Source organism: Pseudophryne corroboree, chromosome 3, assembly GCF_028390025.1.
Source record: "Pseudophryne corroboree isolate aPseCor3 chromosome 3, aPseCor3.hap2, whole genome shotgun sequence".
NCBI lineage: Eukaryota > Metazoa > Chordata > Amphibia > Anura > Myobatrachidae > Pseudophryne > Pseudophryne corroboree.
In genome coordinates, this window is record NC_086446.1 from 207,235,540 (window position 1) to 207,258,285 (window position 22,746).

At 41.9% G+C, this 22,746-nt stretch overlaps 1 protein-coding gene across 3 annotated transcripts in view; it reads right to left on the bottom strand.

Moving 5' to 3' along the window:
• Nucleotides 1–2,446: 2,446 nt before the first annotated feature.
• SLC29A3 (solute carrier family 29 member 3) overlaps nucleotides 2,447–22,746 on the bottom strand; it is a 194,603-nt gene continuing 174,303 nt past the window's right edge. For all 3 annotated transcript variants that reach the window (XM_063958786.1, XM_063958787.1, XM_063958788.1), the window contains exons 5-6: nucleotides 17,055–17,217; nucleotides 2,447–4,864 (exon numbers count right to left, since the gene is read on the bottom strand). In XM_063958786.1, the coding sequence (XP_063814856.1) occupies nucleotides 4,231–4,864; nucleotides 17,055–17,217 (797 nt within the window). In that variant the 3' untranslated portion in view covers nucleotides 2,447–4,230. The remainder of the gene's footprint in view (nucleotides 4,865–17,054; nucleotides 17,218–22,746) is intronic.

Here is a 22,746-nt window from a genome sequence, read left to right on the forward strand (position 1 = left end):
CAAAGTAGCGACGACTGGAGTGCTGGGAGCCACACGCCATGGCTGTAACAGTACCCCTCCCCCACCTTGAGGAGGGGTCAATGAACTGTTTGTAAGGGAATTCTTTGAAAAAGGATTTTTTCAATCTAGGAGCATGCAGATTTCTGTCCAACACCCAGGATCTCTCCTCTGGTCCATACACCTTCCAATGGACGAGAAACTTTAGTTGTCCGCAGATTAACCTAGAGTCCAAAATCTTCTCTACTACAAACTCCACTTGATCTTGGACTAACACTGAAAGAGGTCTCCGAGCACAACCTGCCCTAAAACAGGTAGAACGGAAGACAGGTTTGAGGAAAGAACAATTAAAAATGTTGTTAATTCTTAAAGACCTGGGTAACCGTATACGGAAGGCAACTGGGTTCACCTGCCCAATAATTTGAAATGGCCCAATAAACTTTGGACCAAACTTCTGTGATGCCTGTCGCAGCTTGATGTTTCGAGTTGACAACCAGGCCAAGTCTCCAGTCTTAAATGAACACGGTCTTCTGTGTCTATCAAACTTTCTTTTAGAGAAGCCATCTTTATTTACTGATTCACCCTCTTCCAAATACTGCTCAACCTAGTCACCAACGTGGACGGAACATCATGAATCGGATCAAAAGCATTAGCTTTAGGGTGATTACCAAAAACAAACGAAAGGTGAGACTTTGTATGCAGAATGGCATGCATTATTATGGGCAAACTCAGCCAAAGGCAAGACATCGGAACCAGTTGTTCTGGCATTTAGAATCAAAACAACGCAGGTACTGCTCCAGAGACTGGTTAATTTGTTCTGTCTGCCCATTCGACTGAGGATGGTACCCAGAAGAGAGAATGACATGCATTCCTAGGCTTGAGCAGAATGCTTTCCAGAATCTAGTAATGAACTGGGACCCTCTATCAGATACAATATCCTGGGGCAGACCATGAAGTTTGAAAGTATGATTGATAAACAAGTTGGCTTACTCCCTTGCTGAAGGTAGCTTATGCAAAAGCCACAAAGTGAGCCATCTTACTAAATCGATTTACCGTAACCCAGACGGTGGCATTCTGGGAAGAGGAAGGGAGAGCCACAATAAAATTGAGAACAGACTTTTTTTTTTCCAGGATTTTTTTTTGGGTGCACCATTCTCTGTAAACTCTAGAAACCATTATATACAGTATATCAATCCCAGAAGATCAGCAGTTTCTGTCACAAACAATTATTCAAAGGTCAAATTCACTTAAATCACATTTTTTTAACCCATTCTGATGTTTGGTCTAAAACAACAAGTACACCTCTTGACTAAGTATATATCCCTTTGTGCACTGAGTTGCTGCCACAATTTGTCACATTAGATATTTGCATTGATGTACAGGTGTGCCTAATAAAGCTGACACTGAATATATACTGTAAGTGGATAACAAACAAAAAACAGTATGCATAGCTAGGTATTAGCTAGCCATAGTTTTAAGCTTGGTTAAGGGAAAGGGGGAGAAGGCAAAGTGCGAAATTAAAATGGAATAGAAGAGAAGTCAACAGAATCTTGAAGCGGAACAGAAAAAAACAGAACTAAAATTATTATCTTTAGAAACCAAGATTTAAATTTGTAATGACATATAAATTTAATTTTTTTAAGAACACCCTTGATGAACTGTGTTTGGAAACTGCACGGATTATACACTTTTAGTCATAAATCTACTCAAATATTTTAATTCCTTGATGACTTCTGTTTAAGTATACTTTTTTTACACATTACTTTCTAGATTGACAGTGTGTTCAGATATTAGTGGCCACATATTGAGTCATTTTTCTATTTCGCCAACAGAACATTATTCAGCTGTAAAATAACAGGAGCCCCTAGTTCCATGACACTATCACTTCTGATTAAGTGTAATAAATTCTTCAATTATTTAAGAAGAGATATTGTAAGTGTCTCCTTAATACATGCAAATTTTGCACTTGCAGCATATTTTAACTTGACCTAATTTTTAACTTGAGTTCCAGATCCACAAGTTTCTCTTAAGGTCAATACAAGACTAGGTCATCCATCTACTGTGGCAGCAGTCCTAGTTAGTGATCTCTGTGTTCCGTACTTATCTAAACTGTTTTTCGAATCGTTTAATGCTGCCAAAGAGTCTGCTACATCTCACTGCAACCTATTTCACAATCCAATTACCTTCTATCTAAAGTAATACTTTATCTGACCCAACCAAGCTGAAGAGAACTTGCTACTCTACAACACACATTCCCAGCACTGAGCAGTGAAATTAGATTCTGGGGCCCATCTTTCTGATGCATCTGCTGCTCACCTTGGTCCTAAAAAAATATAATGTTTTGGACCCTGTGATGTGTTTTAGCAATACAGGAATTTGACTTACCTCCTGCATACAGCTGTATGAAAGGTCTGTAAAACATTAATGAAATCCCATACAACACGGAACAAAGGATCAATAGTATTTTTTATTTCCATAAATTGCAAAATATTAAAGTAACCAGCACCAAAATATTACTATTTAATGCACGAGTGATACTCAAAATGTGCGGAAAACGCTTGATAACCTAATATTCTGATTTAAACAAAATTATCAGAATGGGTTACTTGGTACTTAGAGGCATTGCTTGTGTTACAAGACTCATTTTGATTGAGTAACATAATAAAACGCACAACGGTAAATGCAAGCACAATTGGTGTATGGCAGTGGTTCCCAAACTTTTTTGAATCATGGCACCCTAGAGTATCAGAATTGTTTTCGCGGCACAGCTAGGCCAAATATTTCTTATTGAGAAATTTAGAAAGATATATTAAATTGAGTAAATTGTGTTTATACAGTATGTCATCCTGAGGTTCAATTGTGTGGTGAGGGACAACATTTGCTTATGTTTGTCCGCATATTTTATGATTGCCAGCCACAAGCACTTGTTTTGCCTATTAGATTGACTAGAAATAATTTGAATTGGTCCTGGACCACCAACCCAGGGCACCCCTGCAATTGCCCTGAGGCACCCCAGGGTGCCAAGGCGCATAGTTTGAGAACCACTGGTGTATTGTAAGAATTCCCCCTACTGGTAAGACATTACCTAGATGTTACGTCTAATAAAATTACTGCTAACACCCTTACACATAGCAATTATTTCATACATTGTTTAGTAACAATTATAACAAAGCTTATTGTACTGCCATTCAGATTGCAGATCAGGATTTAAAGCAATTAGTAAACATGTCAAATGTGTTATTTTTGTAGAGTTTTAAATAGATAGACCCAACTTCTGGAGTTTTTACTGGGTAAAATCCATAGGCAAGTCCAGTTCTCAGCAACACTGAGAATGTAAGAGGTATACCAGTCAGTTTTAAGTTTTGAAAAAACCCACCACATTGCTGTTTGAGAAGGACTGGACAAATTTGGCAATAAATATGATAAAATAATAATAATAATATGATAAAAAGAAAAGAAAATGTTCGTAGGCAACAGCCATCCATGTCAATCATTTTAAACTTAAAAGGAATAGTTGCTTTCTGTCTGTAATTTTTAGATTACAATTGGTTTTTAATACGTGTTACTATTATATTCTTGTATGACTATTTTGTCATTGCAGTTAATTGCATGTGATGTTTTCTAGTGACAATAAATAATTTAATTAAGTTGAGTACAATGTATGCATACTGGTATTATTAGTATATTTGTGATGGTCACTGATGTGTTACGTTAATGCTTACAAGGATTGCAGAATAAGGGGGGTAATTCCAAGTTGATCGCAGCAGGATTTTTTTTAGCAATTGGGAAAAACCATATGCACTACAGGGGGGGCAGATATAACATGTGCAGAGAGAGTTAGATTTGGGTGTGGAGAGTTCAATCTGCAATCTAAATTGCAGTGTAAAAATAAAGCAGCCAGTATTTACCCTGCACAGAAACAAAATAACCCACCCGAATCTAACTCTCTCTGCACATGTTATATCTGCCTCCCCTGCAGTGCACATGGTTTTGCCCAATTGCTAAAAAAAATCCTGCTGCGATCAACTTGGAATTACCCCCAAGAACCGCAGTTTAAAGACCAACAAGTAGACACAGGTAAAGCTAGAATCTTTTTTAACAGTAAAAAAAAATGCATTAAATATTCACTTACTAAAGGAACTACCTCTAATTTTCTATTATTCCAAAGTTCATTTCAAACAAATGCATTTTTAATTAATCATGCTTAAAAAAGTTTGGCCCATGTTAAAATTATTATATTAAGTGAACAAGGGAAGAGAATGCTGATCCTATAGCTAATCCTAAACCAAGGAAAAATGACATAATTATTGCAGTACCCTCGGTCGACTCTTTGGGAACAACTTTAGGACCATACACCATAGCAAGAGTCCCCAAATAACCGTTGCTCAGTCCTAGTAAGGTGATAAAAATAACTGGATAGACATCACTCTGGAAAAAGACTTCGTATATGTGTTTCCGGGGCTGGTAATTACAGAACATAAACAGTGGGATAAAAAATGTTCGGAGAAAAACCAGTGTTGGCAGGACCTTGCTGTCGGGCCCTGGGCTCTGGATCCATGTTGTGATTTGGCGTCCACTCCAGTCTGCAAAGTTATATGCCAGGAAACATGTCATGGGAGTGAAATATTTATTAGTCCAAACGCTCCCTGTGTGCTTCTCAACAGACTCGATGCTGGCAGAGATGGTTGGGAAAATGATGATGCTAACGAAGAAAGTGTAAAATAAGCAGGCAGCCAGGATCTTGACCCTCTTTAAGATAGGAATTATCGGGGGAGAGTTTGTCTTTGATGAGACAATGACACTAGTCTCTGTTGTACCGTCAGGCAGAGAACTGTCTGGTCTCTCATCAGATATATTCAAGTAATAACTAAAATGAAATGTGAGTTAGTACATAAAAAAAAAATTCCAAACTATTAAATAATAAATTTACAGTAAGTTATTTTGCCTTAAACTAATCAATTGTCATATCAGAGAGTATTGACTGATCCATTACCAACAAATGTTTAATAAAGTATAATGTAGGATGAAGATGATTTGGGAGTATAATCTATTATATGTAAACAGATCAACTTGGAAGACTAAAACAAATTCACAGATGTGAATATTGGTGAAATGTAATCTAATCTTTCTCATGTGTTTTATGTTTTTAATATAGCACAAAAAAGGTGTTTTTACACTTCAAGTTGTAACCGCACCACGTTTTAATCACCATATGTGACACTCATATTAACGCTTAGCAGCTTTATTTTTGTCTTTGAACATATAGTAATGCCACATATAATTTTGCAAAGGGCATATAATGAGGGGAAACTTGCCTTGTTAAGATGGCTCTCTATTAAGAAGAGTGGCAATCCCCAAGCAAATCAAAACAATTGCTGCAGAATTGTTCTGGTTCAATTATGCTGTTCTACGCGTAGTCATTGTTGTGATTCGGCTGGGGGGTTGCCCTTCTCATTAAACAATACTGGAACCGCATAATGAACATCTGTAATTTACACAATATGCGTCCATCACAAGAGCTATTCCATTATGTCACAAAAAAAAGAAGAAGAAAAAACTTGTTTAGAAAGATGTTTTTATGGGGAACCTTCCTATCACTGGGGAATAATGAGCAGTGCATATGTGCTTAAGTGATTGTCTTGTAGCCTTCTAAGTCATGGGTGCAAGAAATAAAAGGAAGGGCATGTGCCCATAGGATTCATAATACAATGGTGCCACTGCCAAGATGATCTGAGTCCAAGCCCAGGGCATATAGACAAATGAAACTACTCTGGGGAACATTGACTAAAACCATCACACTGGTCCTGCAACAACCCGACAAAGTATTTCTTTGCCCCACAGCCAATCAATGACCATGTCCGGGCACAAATGCTGCTGCTTATTATGATAACCCAACATTGCAGAATATCCTGCACACCTCTATGGGATGTGAGGACAGATCTGTGATGCTGGTGGTGGCCATCACTGCCGAGTTGCCCTATTTTGGTGTAGTCTCAGCAGTTAAAGTAAAAGACTGATTGCAGCGGGTTACAGAACAGTTTCCTTGTGCACCTGGTTTCATCAATGCCCATTATTTAGTGTTTCTGTTACTAAATCAAAGGCTCGGTCATTGAAAATTGCTGTAAAAAAGAAAAGTGTTTAATGAGTTTTTTTTAAAAGCCTTAATCTCGCTTTTTCTTGTACAGGTTGAGTATCCCATATCCAAATATTCCAAAATACGGAATTTTTCGAGTGAGAGTGAGATAGTGAAAACTTTGTTTTCTGATGGCTCAATGTACACAAACTTTGTTTAATACACAGTTATTAAAAATATTGTATTAAATGACCTTCAGACTGTGTGTATAAGGTGTATAAGAAACATAAATATATTGCGTGTTTGTACACAAACTTTAATGCACAAAGTTATTAACAATATTGGCTAGAATTACCTTCAGGCTGTGTGTATAAGGTGTATATGAAACATAAATGCATTCTGTGCTTAGACTTGGGTCCCATCGCTATGATATCTCATTATGGTATGCAATTATTCCAAAGTACGTAAAAATCTGATATCCAAAATACTTCAGGTCCCAAGCATTTTGGATATGGGATACTTAACCTGTATTTGATATTTATACATCATCCCCACAGTATTTTGATATTTCAGTAAAGTTTCCCACAGACAATTCTATTGTATAGCGCAAACTCACAAAGCTAATATCAATCTGCATTCTGCGTACTGTAGTTCTCAAATTTCCTATAACCCATAGTGCCACCTGCTGTCAATAAATGGTACTGCAGAAGCCATAATAATAATAATAATAATAATCATAATCATAAAACAGTAAGAAAAATCAGGACATGCAAGATATCTTCTTAATGTAAAGATTACCCGGATATTTCCATATTATTTCAAGAAATCTGAATACCAGTTTCTGGTGGCTCTTTATGATATATGTTTGGTTTCAAATATCTTACAGTAAAAATGCAAACAACTAATGTAAATTATTGTTACAAATTCAACAAAATAAATATTTTCTAGCAGCTAATGGACAGTAAAAAATATCTGTGTAAAGGTGTGTACACATGGTGAGATTCGGGCTATCCCCGATTCTCACTATGCGATAGGGGCTAGGTCGGTATCGCAAGCACATAATGACTGTGCTTGCGATACTGACTATGTGTGATTTTGGCTATGTGTCAATTTTGACTATCTTTTCTACGAGATAGTCAAAATTGACTTGCCTGCACAGTCTATCTAGGCTTGCGAGGCCAACCGCGCAGGACCGCGCATTGGCATCGCAAGGTGACTTTCATCTTGCGATCTGCACTTACTTTTCTTACGATTTTGACTATATAGTCAAAATCATAAGAAAATATCTCACCGTGTGTACACACCATAAGATATCTAAACCACAATACAGATAAAAGCAGATTGTTCCAAGTATAATGAGTCCTTCAAAATGGACACTCTTGAAAACAATATGGAATAGCACTGGTTTTACTATCATGTGTAAATTAAACCTAATATGGGCAACAAGGTCCTCTTTTTAAAAGTTGTGAAGGCATAATCCATCTTGTGTTGTGAGAGTGTACAGTATGCATTCCACAAAGCAAGTAGATTCTAGTGCTTCTTTTGCTTTGTGTCACATCCAATAGTGTAGCTGTAGGAGTAGACAAAATAAGTACTGTACACCTGTGCCTTGGGACAGTAGAACCAGAAAGGCATTTCCCCTACTGAGATTGGATTATCAACAATTACTATTAGAATTAGACACAATTGGTGGGGGTTATACGCAGTATACTGGGGGTGATTCATTTGATGTGGGCAATACATTATGCAGAATTAAGTTACTAAACTCTGCCACAGACCAGTAAGGCTATGAAATAAAAGGGACAGGGATTAGAGTGCCTACAGTCCAGTGAGGTGCGGTGAGGTGAATGGCTAGGAAGGCATACATGGGCATTGGTCTGAATGCTGGGAGCCTGTCTCACTCCCTACTCACTGTAACTCTCCCCTTACTACACTAAGCTACAGTGTCCATTGAGTCTCTTTACTGCATCCCTGTGTCTTCTCTTGCTACTGCTGACCGAGCTCCGACTACAGTGCACTTCCTGGTCACATGAAAACTCAAGTGTCTCTCGGTGTACAAGGCCTGCCCCACACACAGATGCATGCCTCTTTTAGCTCCTTTTCTGTGCAGCGTTACTGCTCGTGGTGTGGCCCCAACCCCAGCTCTGCAACGCAGTGTCTGACTGTAGAGCCGAGGCAGAGCTGTTGCTGCCCCATCTCTCGTCTCCCTGCAGCTCCAGGAATCTCCACAAAGCTGTTACCTATAAAAAGGCTTACAATAAACAAGGAATATGTTTATGTTATAAATATCTTCTTTGTATTATTCTATTAGTTTTTATATAAAATCTCATGAGTCTGATAGGGAGTATGAAAATCTCAGGAGTTTGATAGGCAGCCTACCCTGACTGCACGTCCCTGCTATGGTCACTAAATAAGCAAATTAGTCCCTAATAAAGACCTTTCTCTAGCTACATACTGAATTGAAAAGGTGTACCACCTGGCTATAACTCAGCTGCATAAACAAATTACTGATCTAGATGTAGCAGTGGGACAGGCCAAAAACTACAAAAATAAGAATTTACTTACCGATAATTCTATTTCTCGGAGTCCGTAGTGGATGCTGGGGTTCCTGAAAGGACCATGGGGAATAGCGGCTCCGCAGGAGACAGGGCACAAAAAGTAAAGCTTTAGGATCAGGTGGTGTGCACTGGCTCCTCCCCCTATGACCCTCCTCCAAGCCTCAGTTAGGATACTGTGCCCGGACGAGCGTACACAATAAGGAAGGATTTTGAATCCCGGGTAAGACTCATACCAGCCACACCAATCACACTGTACAACCTGTGATCTGAACCCAGTTAACAGTATGATAACAGCGGAGCCTCTGAAAAGATGGCTCACAACAATAATAACCCGATTTTTGTAACTATGTACAAGTATTGCAGATAATCCGCACTTGGGATGGGCGCCCAGCATCCACTACGGACTCCGAGAAATAGAATTATCGGTAAGTAAATTCTTATTTTCTCTATCGTCCTAGTGGATGCTGGGGTTCCTGAAAGGACCATGGGGATTATACCAAAGCTCCCAAACGGGCGGGAGAGTGCGGATGACTCTGCAGCACCGAATGAGAGAACTCCAGGTCCTCCTTAGCCAGGGTATCAAATTTGTAGGATTTTACAAACGTGTTTGCCCCTGACTAAGTAGCCGCTCGGCAAAGTTGTAAAGCCGAGACCCCTCGGGCAGCCGCCCAAGATGAGCCCACCTTCCTTGTGGAATGGGCATTTACATATTTTGGCTGTGGCAGGCCTGCCACAGAATGTGCAAGCTGAATTGTATTACACATCCAACTAGCAATAGTCTGCTTAGAAGCAAGAGCACCCAGTTTGTTGGGTGCATACAGGATAACAGCAAGTCAGTTTTCCTGACTCCAGCCGTCCTGGAACCTATATTTTCAGGGCCCTGACAACATCTAGCAACTTGGAGTCCTCCAAGTCCTTAGTAGGCGCAAGGCACCACAATAAGCTGGTTCAGGTGAAACACTGACACCACCTTAGGGAGAGAACTGGGGACGAGTCCGCAGCTCTACCCTGTCCGAATGGACAAACAGATATGGGCTTTTTTGAGAAAAAAACCACCAATTTGACACTCGCCTGGCCCAGGCCAGGGCCAAGAGCATGGTCACTTTTCATGTGAGATGCTTCAAATCCACAGATTTGACTGGTTTTAAACCAATGTGATTTGAGGAATCCCAGAACTACGTTGAGATCCCACAGTGCCACTGGAGGCACAAAAGGGGGTTGTATATGCAATACTCCCTTGACAAACTTCTGGACTTCAGGAACTGAAGCCAATTCTTTCTGGAAGAAAATCGACAGGGCCGAAATTTGAACCTTAATGGACCCCAATTTGAGGCCCATAGACACTCCTGTTTGCAGGAAATGCAGGAATCGACCGAGTTGAAATTTCTTCGTGGGGCCTTCCTGGCCTCACACCACGCAACATATTTTCGCCCCATGTGGTGATAATGTTGTGCGGTCACCTCCTTCCTGGCTTTGACCAGGGTAGGAAGACCTCTTCCGGAATGCCTTTTTCCCTTAGGATCCGGCGTTCCACCGCCATGCCGTCAAACGCAGCTGCGGTAAGTCTTGGAACAGACATGGTACTTGCTGAAGCAAGTCCCTTCTTAGCGGCAGAGGCCATAAGTCCTCTGTGAGCATCTCTTGAAGTTCCAGGTACCAAGTCCTTCTTGGCCAATCCGGAGCCATGAGTATAGTTCTTACTCCTCTACGTCTTATAATTCTCAGTACCTTAGGTATGAGAAGCAAGGAGGGAACACATACACCGACTGGTACACCCACGGTGTTACCAGAACGTCCACAGCTATTGCCTGAGGGTCTCTTGACCTAGCGCAATACCTGTCCCGTTTTTTGTTCAGACGGGACGCCATCATGTCCACCTTTGGTATTTCCCAACGGTTCACAATCATGTGGAAAAACTTCCCGATGAAGTTTCCACTCTCCCGGGTGGAGGTCGTGCCTGCTGAGGAAGTCTGCTTCCCAGTTTCCATTCCCGGAATGAAACACTGCTGACAGTGCTATCACATGATTTTCCGCCCAGCGAAAAGTCCTTGCAGTTTTTGCCATTGCCCTCCTGCTTCTTGTGCCGCCCTGTCTGTTTACGTGGGCGACTGCCGTGATGTTTTTCCCACTGGATCAATACCAGCTGACCTTGAAGCAGAGGTCTTGCTAAGCTTAGAGCATTATAAAATTACCCTTAGCTCCAGTATATTTATGTGGAGAAAAATCTCCAGACTTGATCACACTCCCTGGAAATTTTTTCCTTGTGTGACTGCTCCCCAGCCTCTCGGGCTGGCCTCCGTGGTCACCAGCATCCAATCCTGAATGCCGAATCTGCGGCCCTCTAGAAGATGAGCACTCTGTAACCACCACAGGAGAGACACCCTTGTCCTTGGATATAGGGTTATCCGCTGATGCATCTGAAGATGCGATCCGGACCATTTGTCCAGCAGATCCCACTGAAAAGTTCTTGCGTGAAATCTGCCGAATGGAATTGCTTCGTAGGAAGCCTCTTTTCCTGGTTTTAGGAGGTTCCTGACTAGCTCGGATAACTCCCTGGCTTTCTCTTCCGGGAGAAACACCTTTTTCTGGACTGTGTCCAGAATCATCCCTAGGCACAGCAGACGTGTCGTCGGGAACAGCTGCGATTTTGGAATATTTAGAATCCACCCGTGCTGTTGTAGCAGTATCCGAGATAGTGCTACTCCGACCTCCAACTGTTCCCTGGACTTTGCCCTTATCAGGAGATCGTCCAAGTAAGGGATAATTAAGACGCCTTTTCTTTGAAGAAGAATCATCATTTCGGCCATTACCTTGGTAAAGACCCGGGGTGCCGTGGACAATCCAAACGGCAGCGTCTGAAACTGATAGTGACAGTTCTGTACCACGAACCTGAAGTACCCTTAGTGAGAAGGGCAAATTTGGGACATGGAGGTAAGCATCCCTGATGTCCCAGGACACTATATAGTCCCCTTCTTCCTGGTTCGTTATCACTGCTCTGAGTGACTCCATCTTGATTTGAACCTTTGTAAGTGTTCAAATTTTTTTAGATTTAGAATAGGTCTCACCTAGCCTTCTGGCTTCAGTACCACAATATAGTGTGGAATAATACCCCTTTCCTTGTTGTAGGAGGGGTAATTTGATTATCACCTGCTGGGAATACAGCTTGTGAATTGTTTCCCATACTGCCTCCTTGTCGGAGGGAGACCTTGGTAAAGCAGACTTCAGGAGCCTGCGAGGGGGAAACGTCTCGACATTCCAATCTGTACCCCTGGGATACTACTTGTAGGATCCAGGGGTCCTGTACGGTCCCAGCGTCATGCTGAGAGCTTGGCAGAAGCGGTGGAAGGCTTCTGTTCCTGGGAATGGGCTGCCTGCTGCAGTCTTCTTCCCTTTCCTCTATCCCTGGGCAGATATGACTCTTATAGGGACGAAAGGACTGAGGCTGAAAAGACGGTGTCTTTTTCTGCAGAGATGTGACTTAGGGTAAAAACGGTGGATTTTCCAGCAGTTGCCGTGGCCACCAGGTCCGATGGACCGACCCCAAATAACTCCTCTTCCTTTATACGGCAATACACCTTTGTGCCGTTTGGAATCTGCATCACCTGACCACTGTCGTGTCCATAAACATCTTGTGGCAGATATGGACATCGCACTTACTCTTGATGCCAGAGTGCAAATATCCCTCTGTGCATCTCGTATATATAGAAATGCATCCTTTAAATGCTCTATAGTCAATAACATACTGTCCCTGTCAAGGGTATCAATATTTTTAGTCAGGGAATCCGACCAAGCCACCCCAGCTCTGCACATCCAGGCTGAGGCGATCGCTGGTCGCAGTATAACACCAGTATGTGTGTATATACTTTTTATGATATTTTCCAGCCTCCTGTCAGCTGGCTCCTTGAGGACGGCCCTATCTATAGACGGTACCGCCACTTGTTTTGATAAGCGTGTGAGCGCCTTATCCACCCTAAGGGGTGTTTCCCAACGCGCCCTAACTTCTGGCGGGAAAGGGTATACCGCCAATAATTTTCTATCGGGGGGAACCCACGCATCATCACACACTTCCTTTAATTTATCTGATTCAGGAAAAACTACAGGTAGTTTTTTCACATCCCACATAATACCCTCCTTTGCGGTACTTGCAGCATCAGAAATATGTAACACCTCCTTCATTGCCCTTAACATGTAACGTGTGGCCCTAAAGGGAAATACGTTTGTTTCTTCACCGTCGACACTGAAATCAGTGTCCGTGTCTGTGTCTGTCGACCGACTGAGGTAAAAGGACGTTTTAACGCCCCTGACGGTGTTTGAGACGCCTGGACAGGTACTAATTTGTTTGCCAGCCGTCTCATGTCGCCAACCGACCTTGCAGCGTGTTGACATTATCACGTAATTCCATAAATAAGCCATCCATTCCGGTGTCGACTCCCTAGAGAGTGACATCACCATTACAGGCAATTTGCTCCGCCTCCTCACCAACATCGTCCTCATACATGTCGACACACACGTACCGACATATAGCACACACACACAGGGAATGCTCTGATAGAGGACAGGACCCCACTAGCCCCTTGGGGAGACAGAGGGAGAGTTTGCCAGCACACACCAAAGCGCTATATTTTACAGGGATAGCCTTATAATAAGTGCTCCCTTATAGCTGCTTTTATAAAATCACAATTTCGCCAAATTTTGCCCCCCCTCTCTTGATTTAACCCTGTTTCTGTAGTGCAGTGCAGGGGAGAGCCTGGGAGCCTTCCTGACCAGCGGAACTGTGAGAGGAAATGGCGCTGTGTGCTGAGGAGATAGGCCCCGCCCCCTTTTCGGCGGGCTCGTCTCCCGCTTAAAAATGGATTCTGGCAGGGGTTAAATATCTCCATATAGCCCCGGAGGCTATATGTGAGGTATTTTTTGCCAAAAAAAGGATTTTCATTGCTGCCCAGGGCGCCCCCCCCCAGCGCCCTGCACCCTCAGTGACTGCCGTGTGAAGTGTGCTGAGAGCAATGGCGCACAGCTGCAGTGCTGTGCGCTACCTTAAGAAGACTGAGGAGTCTTCTGCCGCCGATTCTGGACCTTCTTCTCTTTTCAGCATCTGCAAGGGGGCCGGCGGCGAGGCTCCGGTGACCATCCAGGCTGTACCTGTGATCGTCCCTCTGGAGCTAATGTCCAGTAGCCAAAGAAGCCAATCCATCCTGCACGCAGGTGAGTTCACTTCTTCTCCCCTAAGTCCCTCGATGCAGTGATCCTGTTGCCAGCAGGACTCACTGTAAAATAAAAAACCTAAGCTAAACTTTTCTAAGCAGCTCTTTAGGAGAGCCACCTAGATTGCACCCTTCTCGGCCGGGCACAAAAACCTAACTGAGGCTTGGAGGAGGGTCATAGGGGGAGGAGCCAGTGCACACCACCTGATCCTAAAGCTTTACTTTTTGTGCCCTGTCTCCTGCGGAGCCGCTATTCCCCATGGTCCTTTCAGGAACCCCAGAATCCACTAGGACGATAGAGAAAATAGGCTTAGAACAGGAAGAAAGTCCTCAGGGAAAAGGGGGTTAATAGTCCCTAATAGCCCCTTATGAGGTTACAGGTGGCTCCTTCCTCATACTGTCTTGCTCTTTAATTTGTTACTTTTTGATGGTTACTATATAGAAAGGAACAACATTTATGTATTAAGGAACACTTTTTTTATCATTACTTCTTTAAACCACTTAACTGACGATTTTTCCTTTCAAAACTGTTAATAACATTGTTTTTTTTAAATGTATTTTATTTAATAAAGTTTAAAAAGTATTTTTTTAAATAGTTAAACATTATATTATGCACATCTGCAGAATGGATCTCCTCATCAAAAACGGTGGGACGGCGCAGTCGCATGAGATCTGACCATGCCAGTTAAGTGGTTTTAAAGACACACAAAATGTTTTCTTAATTAATTTGCTTAATAATGACTGTGTCATCAATCTTATAGTAGCTCCATATAGAATATGAACATCATCAACTATTGCCATATGTGGTCATTAAAAGGGTCCAAGGTTTTACAGAGACACTGCTAAATGTTGAGCAACAAAGCTTGGTCATGTGTCTGTTCAGATAGACATGAGGTGAAATTCTACTTTGCTGAGACTTCTCTTTTCCTTTCTGATGGAACAAGCAAGATCAGTCTGTGGCTGAGATTAGTCTGTGGTCGAAACTCCAGTTTCACTCTATGGATCTGTGTTTTGTTTTTCTCAATATTACAGCAGAAATGTATTTAGGTGTCTGGTGTGCAGAAAGGAGGCGAAATATCCTGCACCGGCACAAATGGAAGATGTACTAAATTACTACACAAAACAAACGCTTGTTATGAATCACCTGCTCAATAACAGGCACGAGTTGAAAACATAATGCAGAATTTAGAAGAGAACAGATATTCATAAGAACTATTAAAAGAGATATAAAAATTAACCTAAAAGTACGCTAACTTCATCCTTGTGTTAAATATTCAATTACAATTTCAAGGCTTCATTAAACTGATTGAGGACTTTGTCAAGATTGTTATTGTTACCACTATAAATAACTATTATTATCTGTAAGGAAAATTAACCCCTTTCATGTATAATCAGAAAGCACTATACTAGTAGTTGGAGTGGTTGCAGCATGTCTTAACTTAAACACTGACCAGTTTGTTGTATATAAAATCCATAGGTAAGATTTGAATGTACTTTAATTCTGTATACATATACAGGAAAATGAATAAAGACATAGTATTCTGTATACCAGACTTCATTTCTCTCTGTAGAAGCATGGACTGGAAAAGTCATACAGCCCAACACGCTCTAAAAAAGGAATTCCTAAGAAATAACAAGAATGAAGTGTATTTCTATGTAATCTATATCTTTGGAAATCTGGTGGGTTCCAATGTATAGGCAAACAATGTCTAGGTCGACAGTCAGGTCGACTATATATGGTCGACATGCATTAGGTCGACACTGGGTAATATCAACATGTACAAAAGGTCGACAGGTTCAAATGGTCGACACACTTTTTAAGGGTTTTTTGCATTTTTTTTACACTTTACCATCCAGCGTGTAATATGATTGGGAAAAGCAAGCATTGCAAGACAACGCTGTACACTAACTGGGGTTCCCTGTGCTCTGACAGTGAAAATGCAACCAAAATAAAAATTTAAAAAAATGCTGTGTCAACCTTTTTTGTGTTGACCATTTCCTGTTTCGACCTTTTGTACCTGTTGACTTTTTCCTGTGTCAACATTTTTTCAATGTCGACCTAGTACAAGTTAACATTTTGTCAGTGTCAACCTATTGACCATATTGGGTCAACCTAATGACTGTCGACCTAGACACTGTAGATCTTCTATACCACACCCAATCTGGTTACTATCAGTTTGTAGCAGATGCAACACTGCAGAAGGTTACCTATCAAAAGGTAACAGCAAAATGACTGCTGATGTAGTACTATTCATAACAGGCAACCCAAACACATGCACAACTTGTGTCCGGGTCTAGAGATGAACTTATTTTACACTCTGAGTGGGAGAAGAGGATTATGGACACTAACATTAGGTGCTGTACAGTAAGGAGTGCAGATGTAATTAAGCATGCCTCTTCGGAGGAGTGTTTCATTTTCAGTTACACATATCATGAAACATCTTTGTTCTGGACAAATCTATATGGTAGATCAAAGATTGCACGTATCTTATGATGAGTATAACTGAAAACACAGACAAGCTTGCAGACCTACAGTTATACGCAAATAGGATATCTTTCCATTCAACTGTAAAACTGGGCATACACTATACAATTATCTGTCATATAATCTGTGGTTGGAATTAAAACCTGGTAATGGATGAGAGCAACTGAAAATCAACCATTTACTCCCAAACACTGGAGAATGGACAAAACCTGTCCGTGATTTCACCAATTTGTATAAACAACAGGTTTTGCCAATTTCCAGTGTTTGGTAGCAAATGGTCGATTTTCAGTTGCTGTCACCCATTACCAGGTATTCATTCCAACCACAGATTATCGGACAGATAATTGTATAGTATATGACCAGCTTTAGTGTACTTTATTAGGTGCATCTACATACTGTACTAGCAAATTGCCTTGAACAGCCTGAATTTGTTAGAGCGAGGAGCATAGCACATTACTGGGCTGCTGGTTCTAGATGGCCGAGATAGGTCCACAGTCATTCAGAGTAGGTGTAACTGGAACTGTACAGCAAATACTTTGTGCCACCTAAACCATAAATGCTACATTGAGGTGTGATGACTGGGAAGGCCAAGGCATAAAGGGTGAATCTATAGTCAAGTCCCAGAAAAAGGTATCTGGCTTTGCCATGGAGCATTATATTGTTGAAAAAGAAAATGTATTACTTGTTTGTATTAAAAAAAAAAAAAAAAGCCTATATCCGATGGGATTATAAAATCTTACCTGGAATACTCAATTCGGGGAAGGACCAGGTACACAAGAATGCATACAAGAATAAACACATCGGCAGTGAGGAAATAAGCAAGAGCGCTATCGGTAACATTGGATGCGACAGACAGGTCCAAAATTGCTGCCAGCGCACTGATTGTACCGCCCATCGCCTGGCCTGGAAGAAAGTCAAAAATAACATGTGGTCAACTGAAGCAGAACATTTTTAATGAAACTTTATGTGGCTAAACAAGCTCTGCAGGTAAAAAAGCACTGGTAATTATATAATGGATACTGTATCTTTTTAGGGCAAGTGGACCCCATTTGGTAACATATTTACAATAAAGACGTTTTATATGGTCTCAATTTGTTTGGTCAGCATGACTCCCATTGATATGATTCTTTTATCTGTTTTTCGCATAAATTTCCCAGCATAGTGTAATACTGCAATATTTATTCTCAAATATAAATTAAAAGATACAGTTAAAAATATACATGGTCAAACTAAATAATGCAAGCTATCTACCAGGACTATGCATTAAAGGTATTGTCGATATAAAAATGGCTAGGCTCTGAAAGTCCTTTAACATGTCGAGTAAAATGTAACTGACATGGTAGAAAAACAGCATTTTATCGTAATTTGAAGAAAGTGAACTAAAAACAAATATAATATTCAATTTCTTTGTTTTATATATATATATAATATATATATATATATATATATATATATATATATATATATATATATATACACACACACACACACACACACACACACACACACACACATATATATATATATATATATATATAAATATATATAGGATGAAGAAATCGGCGGCACTCAAGCAGGCTGGTAGATAGATGCAAAATAGTGTCCCTTTATTCGCCAATGGAGATTGACCTGGAGGGCACCGCAGCAAAGCAAACTTTTATTATTTGGAGTGCCGGTATAACTTTTCCATTTATATATATATATATATATATATATATATAGGAAATCCCACTTTCGTGGGAAAAGATAGCACTCTCCAGACTATATTAAATAAAGTCAAAAGATAATTTAATGAAAAGAGTAGTCTCACAGTTCATATGTGGAATCAAACGATATCCATTAGTGTCCAACGTTTCGGTCCCCAGCGGGGGCCTTTTTCAAGGAAAAATAGTAATCAGCAGTGGCAGCAGTTCAACTTCTAATCAGCATGCAGGGAAACTGGAGACACAGGAAGTGCCTCACCGGCCCCTGTTAAATACCATGGCAATTGGCGCTAGACACGCCCCCAAGATGGCCGCCGGCCGGGTGGAACGCACATCTGGAACGCATACTTATCACCTCCCACTGGGGGTGAGATGCGTTCAGCAAATAATGGCATCAATATACTATTGGTGGTGTCAGTGTTAGTGATACTGCGCCACTTCAGGTGTGGCGATATCACCATGAGTGCGGCTCCGAATACCGGAAGTGGACGGCGTCCGTCCCTGAACCGCATGTGGAACGCATCACGTCACTTCCGGTGACGCGATGTGTGAGTGAAACGAAGAAATCTTCATTAGATGCTGGTTTTTACTGTGCATTACATTATTAATTACGATAAGCCGCAATATGGGGATGTGGGGCTGCGCAATAAACATCAGTATAGGATCAGTGCTGCCTAACTTACAGTGCAGCAGGAAAGAGTCATCATAAAAGTAAATTATAGGTTGGTATAACAAAGGCCGGTGAGATCACTATAGGGGGACATAAACTACATGCAGAACAGTGCAGCATATATGTGTAGAATAAGTGTGCTTTCTAAAAAAGTTTAACCATAAATCAGAATAGCCATGGTAAGTGAAACAAAGTAGGCATATTATATATAATATAATGCAAAGTCACGTATTACATAATAGTCCGGTAATATCCAAAGTCTATTTCAGAAAAATAGACAAGGGGTTATTTTCATTCATGCCCCTCGGGGCTATGGTGTCAAGTCTATAAATCCATGCGCTTTCCTTTTTCCTCAAGAGCAAGGCTCGGTCTCCACCCCTAGGTGGTGGCGGTATCCAGTCAATAAGTTTGGATCGTAGGTCGGAGACCTGGTGTTTAGAAATCATGAAGTGTCTAGCTACAGGTAGGGCTGCCGAGCCCGTGGCAATAGCTTGATGGATAGATGTCCTATGGTTTGCCATACGATCCCTAAAGCGTCTAGTGGTCATTCCCACGTAGTACAACCCACAGGGGCAGGTTAAAATGTAGATCAGGTGGTCCATGGCACAGTGAAGTCTGAATTTGATCGCTATGGGGCGACCCGAGTGTGGATGCGGAAAGTGCGAGCCCGTAAGCATAGCCCTACAGGTTGTGCAGCCAGTGCACCGAAAGCATCCCGGACGTCTCTCGTGTAGCCAAGTAGTATTCGCTGTATCCCCAGCGTTATCCATTGGTCTTAGAAGAAGTTGTTTCAGATTGGCTGATCTACGGTAGGCCATCATCGGCAATGGACATCTCTTCAATTTAAGGCGTTCATCGGTGGTGAGAATGGGCCAATTTCTTCTTACGCTTCCCTTGAGTTTATTGGAGATGTTATCATAGGTGGTTGTAAAGACCAATCGCTCCGGTCCTTGGGTGGGCAGTGTAGGTGTCACTGGTGAATCAAACTTATTTCTTGCTTTTTTTAGGCATCTAAGGACATTCTTCCTCTTGTATCCCCGTTCTAAGAATCTTGAAGTCATATCTGCCAATTGGATTTCCATAGTTTGGCTGTCAGAGTTGTTGCGCATAACTCGTAGGAACTGCGAAATTGGGAGATTGTCCTTAAGTGCAGGCGGGTGCTGACTGCTGGGATGGAGCAAAGTGTTCCTATCAGTAGGCTTTCTGTAGAGGCTTGTCTTGATACGTCCCCCATCGAAGGAGATCGAAATATCCAGGAAATTGACATTATGTGGGTCAACCTGGAATGTGAACTTTACCGGGTTCTCCAATCCATTCAGTGTTGTTATCATCATCCTGAGAGATTCATCCGTCCCATTCCACAGCAAAAAAATGTCATCTATAAACCTCTTATAGAATATAATATGTTCTCCAAATTGGGGTAGTATATGTTGTTGTTCATATTCAGACATATATATATTAGCGTAAGCCGGCGCTAGGATTGATCCCATCGCTGTCCCCTTGTGTTGTAAGTAATAGTTGCCTTGATACAAGAAGTGGTTCTTTTTGAGAACAAAGCTTGTCAATTCGAGTAGAAGGTCTATTGGCGGCCCGATTGGAGGTTGTTGTCGCCAGGCATTGGCCAGTGCTTGTAATCCCTGCTCATGTGGGATAATGGTGTATAAGGAGCATACGTCCATAGTCACCAGGAGAATATCATCCAGTACATCAGGGATGGCACGGAGCTTCTGTAGGAAGTCTGTAGAATCGCGTAAGTAACTATCCCCCTGTTGTACTATGGGCTGAAGAAAACTGTCCACAAAGATGGCCAATGGTTGTAGTAGAGAATTTCTGGCTGAAATGATGGGCCTTCCAGGGGGTTTGACCAGTGTTTTGTGTACTTTTGGGAGGGTGTATATGATTGGGCATACTGGGTATTCGACAGTCAAGAATTCATGGGTGTTCTTGTCAATATGGTGCTCTCTTAGGGCCCTGCATAATGTCTGGTCAACTGTTGTCTTTATGTCCTTGATGGGGTTATGGTTCAGACAAGTGTACGTTGTTTCGTCAGATAGTTGATTCAGAATCTCAATGTTATAGTCAACCCAGTCTTGTACCACTACAGCACCCCCCTTGTCAGCGGGTCTAATCACTAGGCTGGTGTCTTTTTTCAGGGCATTGAGTGCTCTGCGTTCTGCAGGGGACAAATTATCAAATCGTCTTTTGGGTACAGGGGACAAAGCATCCTGTTCAATCATCCGAGTGAACGTCTTGATGCTAGCATTAGAAGAAATCGGGTCAAATGTGGATGGCTTCCGGAACTGGATTTTATCAGCACCCATACCTGTGGCAAAATGCTCCCTAAGACGGAGTTTCCGGCCAAACCTGTAGACGTCTACTGCTGTATCAAATTGATTATGGGGAGCTGTAGGTATAAAGGACAGACCCCTGGAGAGAAGTTTAACCGTAGCCTCATCCAGTGTCTTACTTGAGAGGTTAAAAACTAGGTTTTGGTCTTTTCCCTGCACCTTCGCCAGATGTCGCCCCTTCCTTGGATGGGGCCTCCGTGGTTTGCCACAGGGGGGAGGTCTGGAGTGTTGGTATGTTCTAAAAAAGGCCTCTGTGTTGGGCGGTGGTCTGATAGCTCTGTGTCAGAGGCTGAAGCAGAGGAGCCAGTGTCCCGAGTATACGCTGGTCTACGCCCCTGTCGTCTTTGTCTAAATGGTCTCTGTTGTCTATTTGATCTGGGGTCCCCAAGCAGCCATCTATAGACCGTATGGTTCTGATAGTCGGAGGTAACCGTATTGAGTTTGCTGCGCTTAAAGGCAGTTATCTCTTTTTTATAATTATCAACCTGAGTTTGTAGTCGCTCCACTAGGTTAGTCGCTTTGTCATTCTTGATCGTTGGAAGGTGTAAACCGTTAAATGCTTCAATCTGGGATTTAATTTTATTTAACTCTGTACCGACCTCTTCAACGACTAGTAGTACCAGGTCCAGCGAGCATTTATTTAAGACACCGCACCAACGACTACAGAAAGTGGGGTTATTCCTGCCAAGTGTTGGAATATTGTTAATTCTAAAGCCCCTGGGAATCTGCTTTTTACGGTAATATTCGGACAGAAATTGGCCGTGCAGGGTCAGATCTATTTCCCTTTTTCTAAGTCTCAACAATTGGTGATAGAGGTCAGTCGGGGTTTCTGCGGGAAGTGTCTCAAAATCAGACTGGTTAAACAGGACTTTGTCTGCGTCATCGTCCGTAAGGGAGATCACACCGTGCTCAGCCTGTGCAAGAAGGTTTTCATCGAGAAAGCCTACCTGGCTATGCGCCATGCCAATAGGTATATTTGTTCCGACACTGGGTAGATGTGAATAGAATACTTACCGTACCGGGTATTCCCCAAGGTCTCCCTGTGGGTACTGACCAGGCCCAGCACTGATTAGCTTCCAAGTTCGGATGGTATTTGGGCTTGCCCAGTGCGGTATGACGGTAAATAGAGACACAACCTTAGGGCAGATACCTGCGGAGGAAAAACTTAATGCACAGTCCTACACGTGTAAATATCCCCAATGAGTGATGAATCGTGTGTCTGCAGTGCCTGCTTACATATAAATACGATATGGGGTGGGTGCAGAGAAAAAGCAGTACAGTTACTGGACTGCTTCTAAATACATGGGAAGGTCTTGCACTCTCACAATAATAATGTCAACTGCTAGGGTGCCTATCAGGATCCAGTCACAGAAGGAACTGGGCCCATAGTACAATACAGGAAATCCCACTTTCGTGGGAAAAGATAGCACTCTCCAGACTATATTAAATAAAGTCAAAAGATAATTTAATGAAAAGAGTAGTCTCACAGTTCATATGTGGAATCAAACGATATCCATTAGTGTCCAACGTTTCGGTCCCCAGCGGGGGCCTTTTTCAAGGAAAAATAGTAATCAGCAGTGGCAGCAGTTCAACTTCTAATCAGCATGCAGGGAAACTGGAGACACAGGAAGTGCCTCACCGGCCCCTGTTAAATACCATGGCAATTGGCGCTAGACACGCCCCCAAGATGGCCGCCGGCCGGGTGGAACGC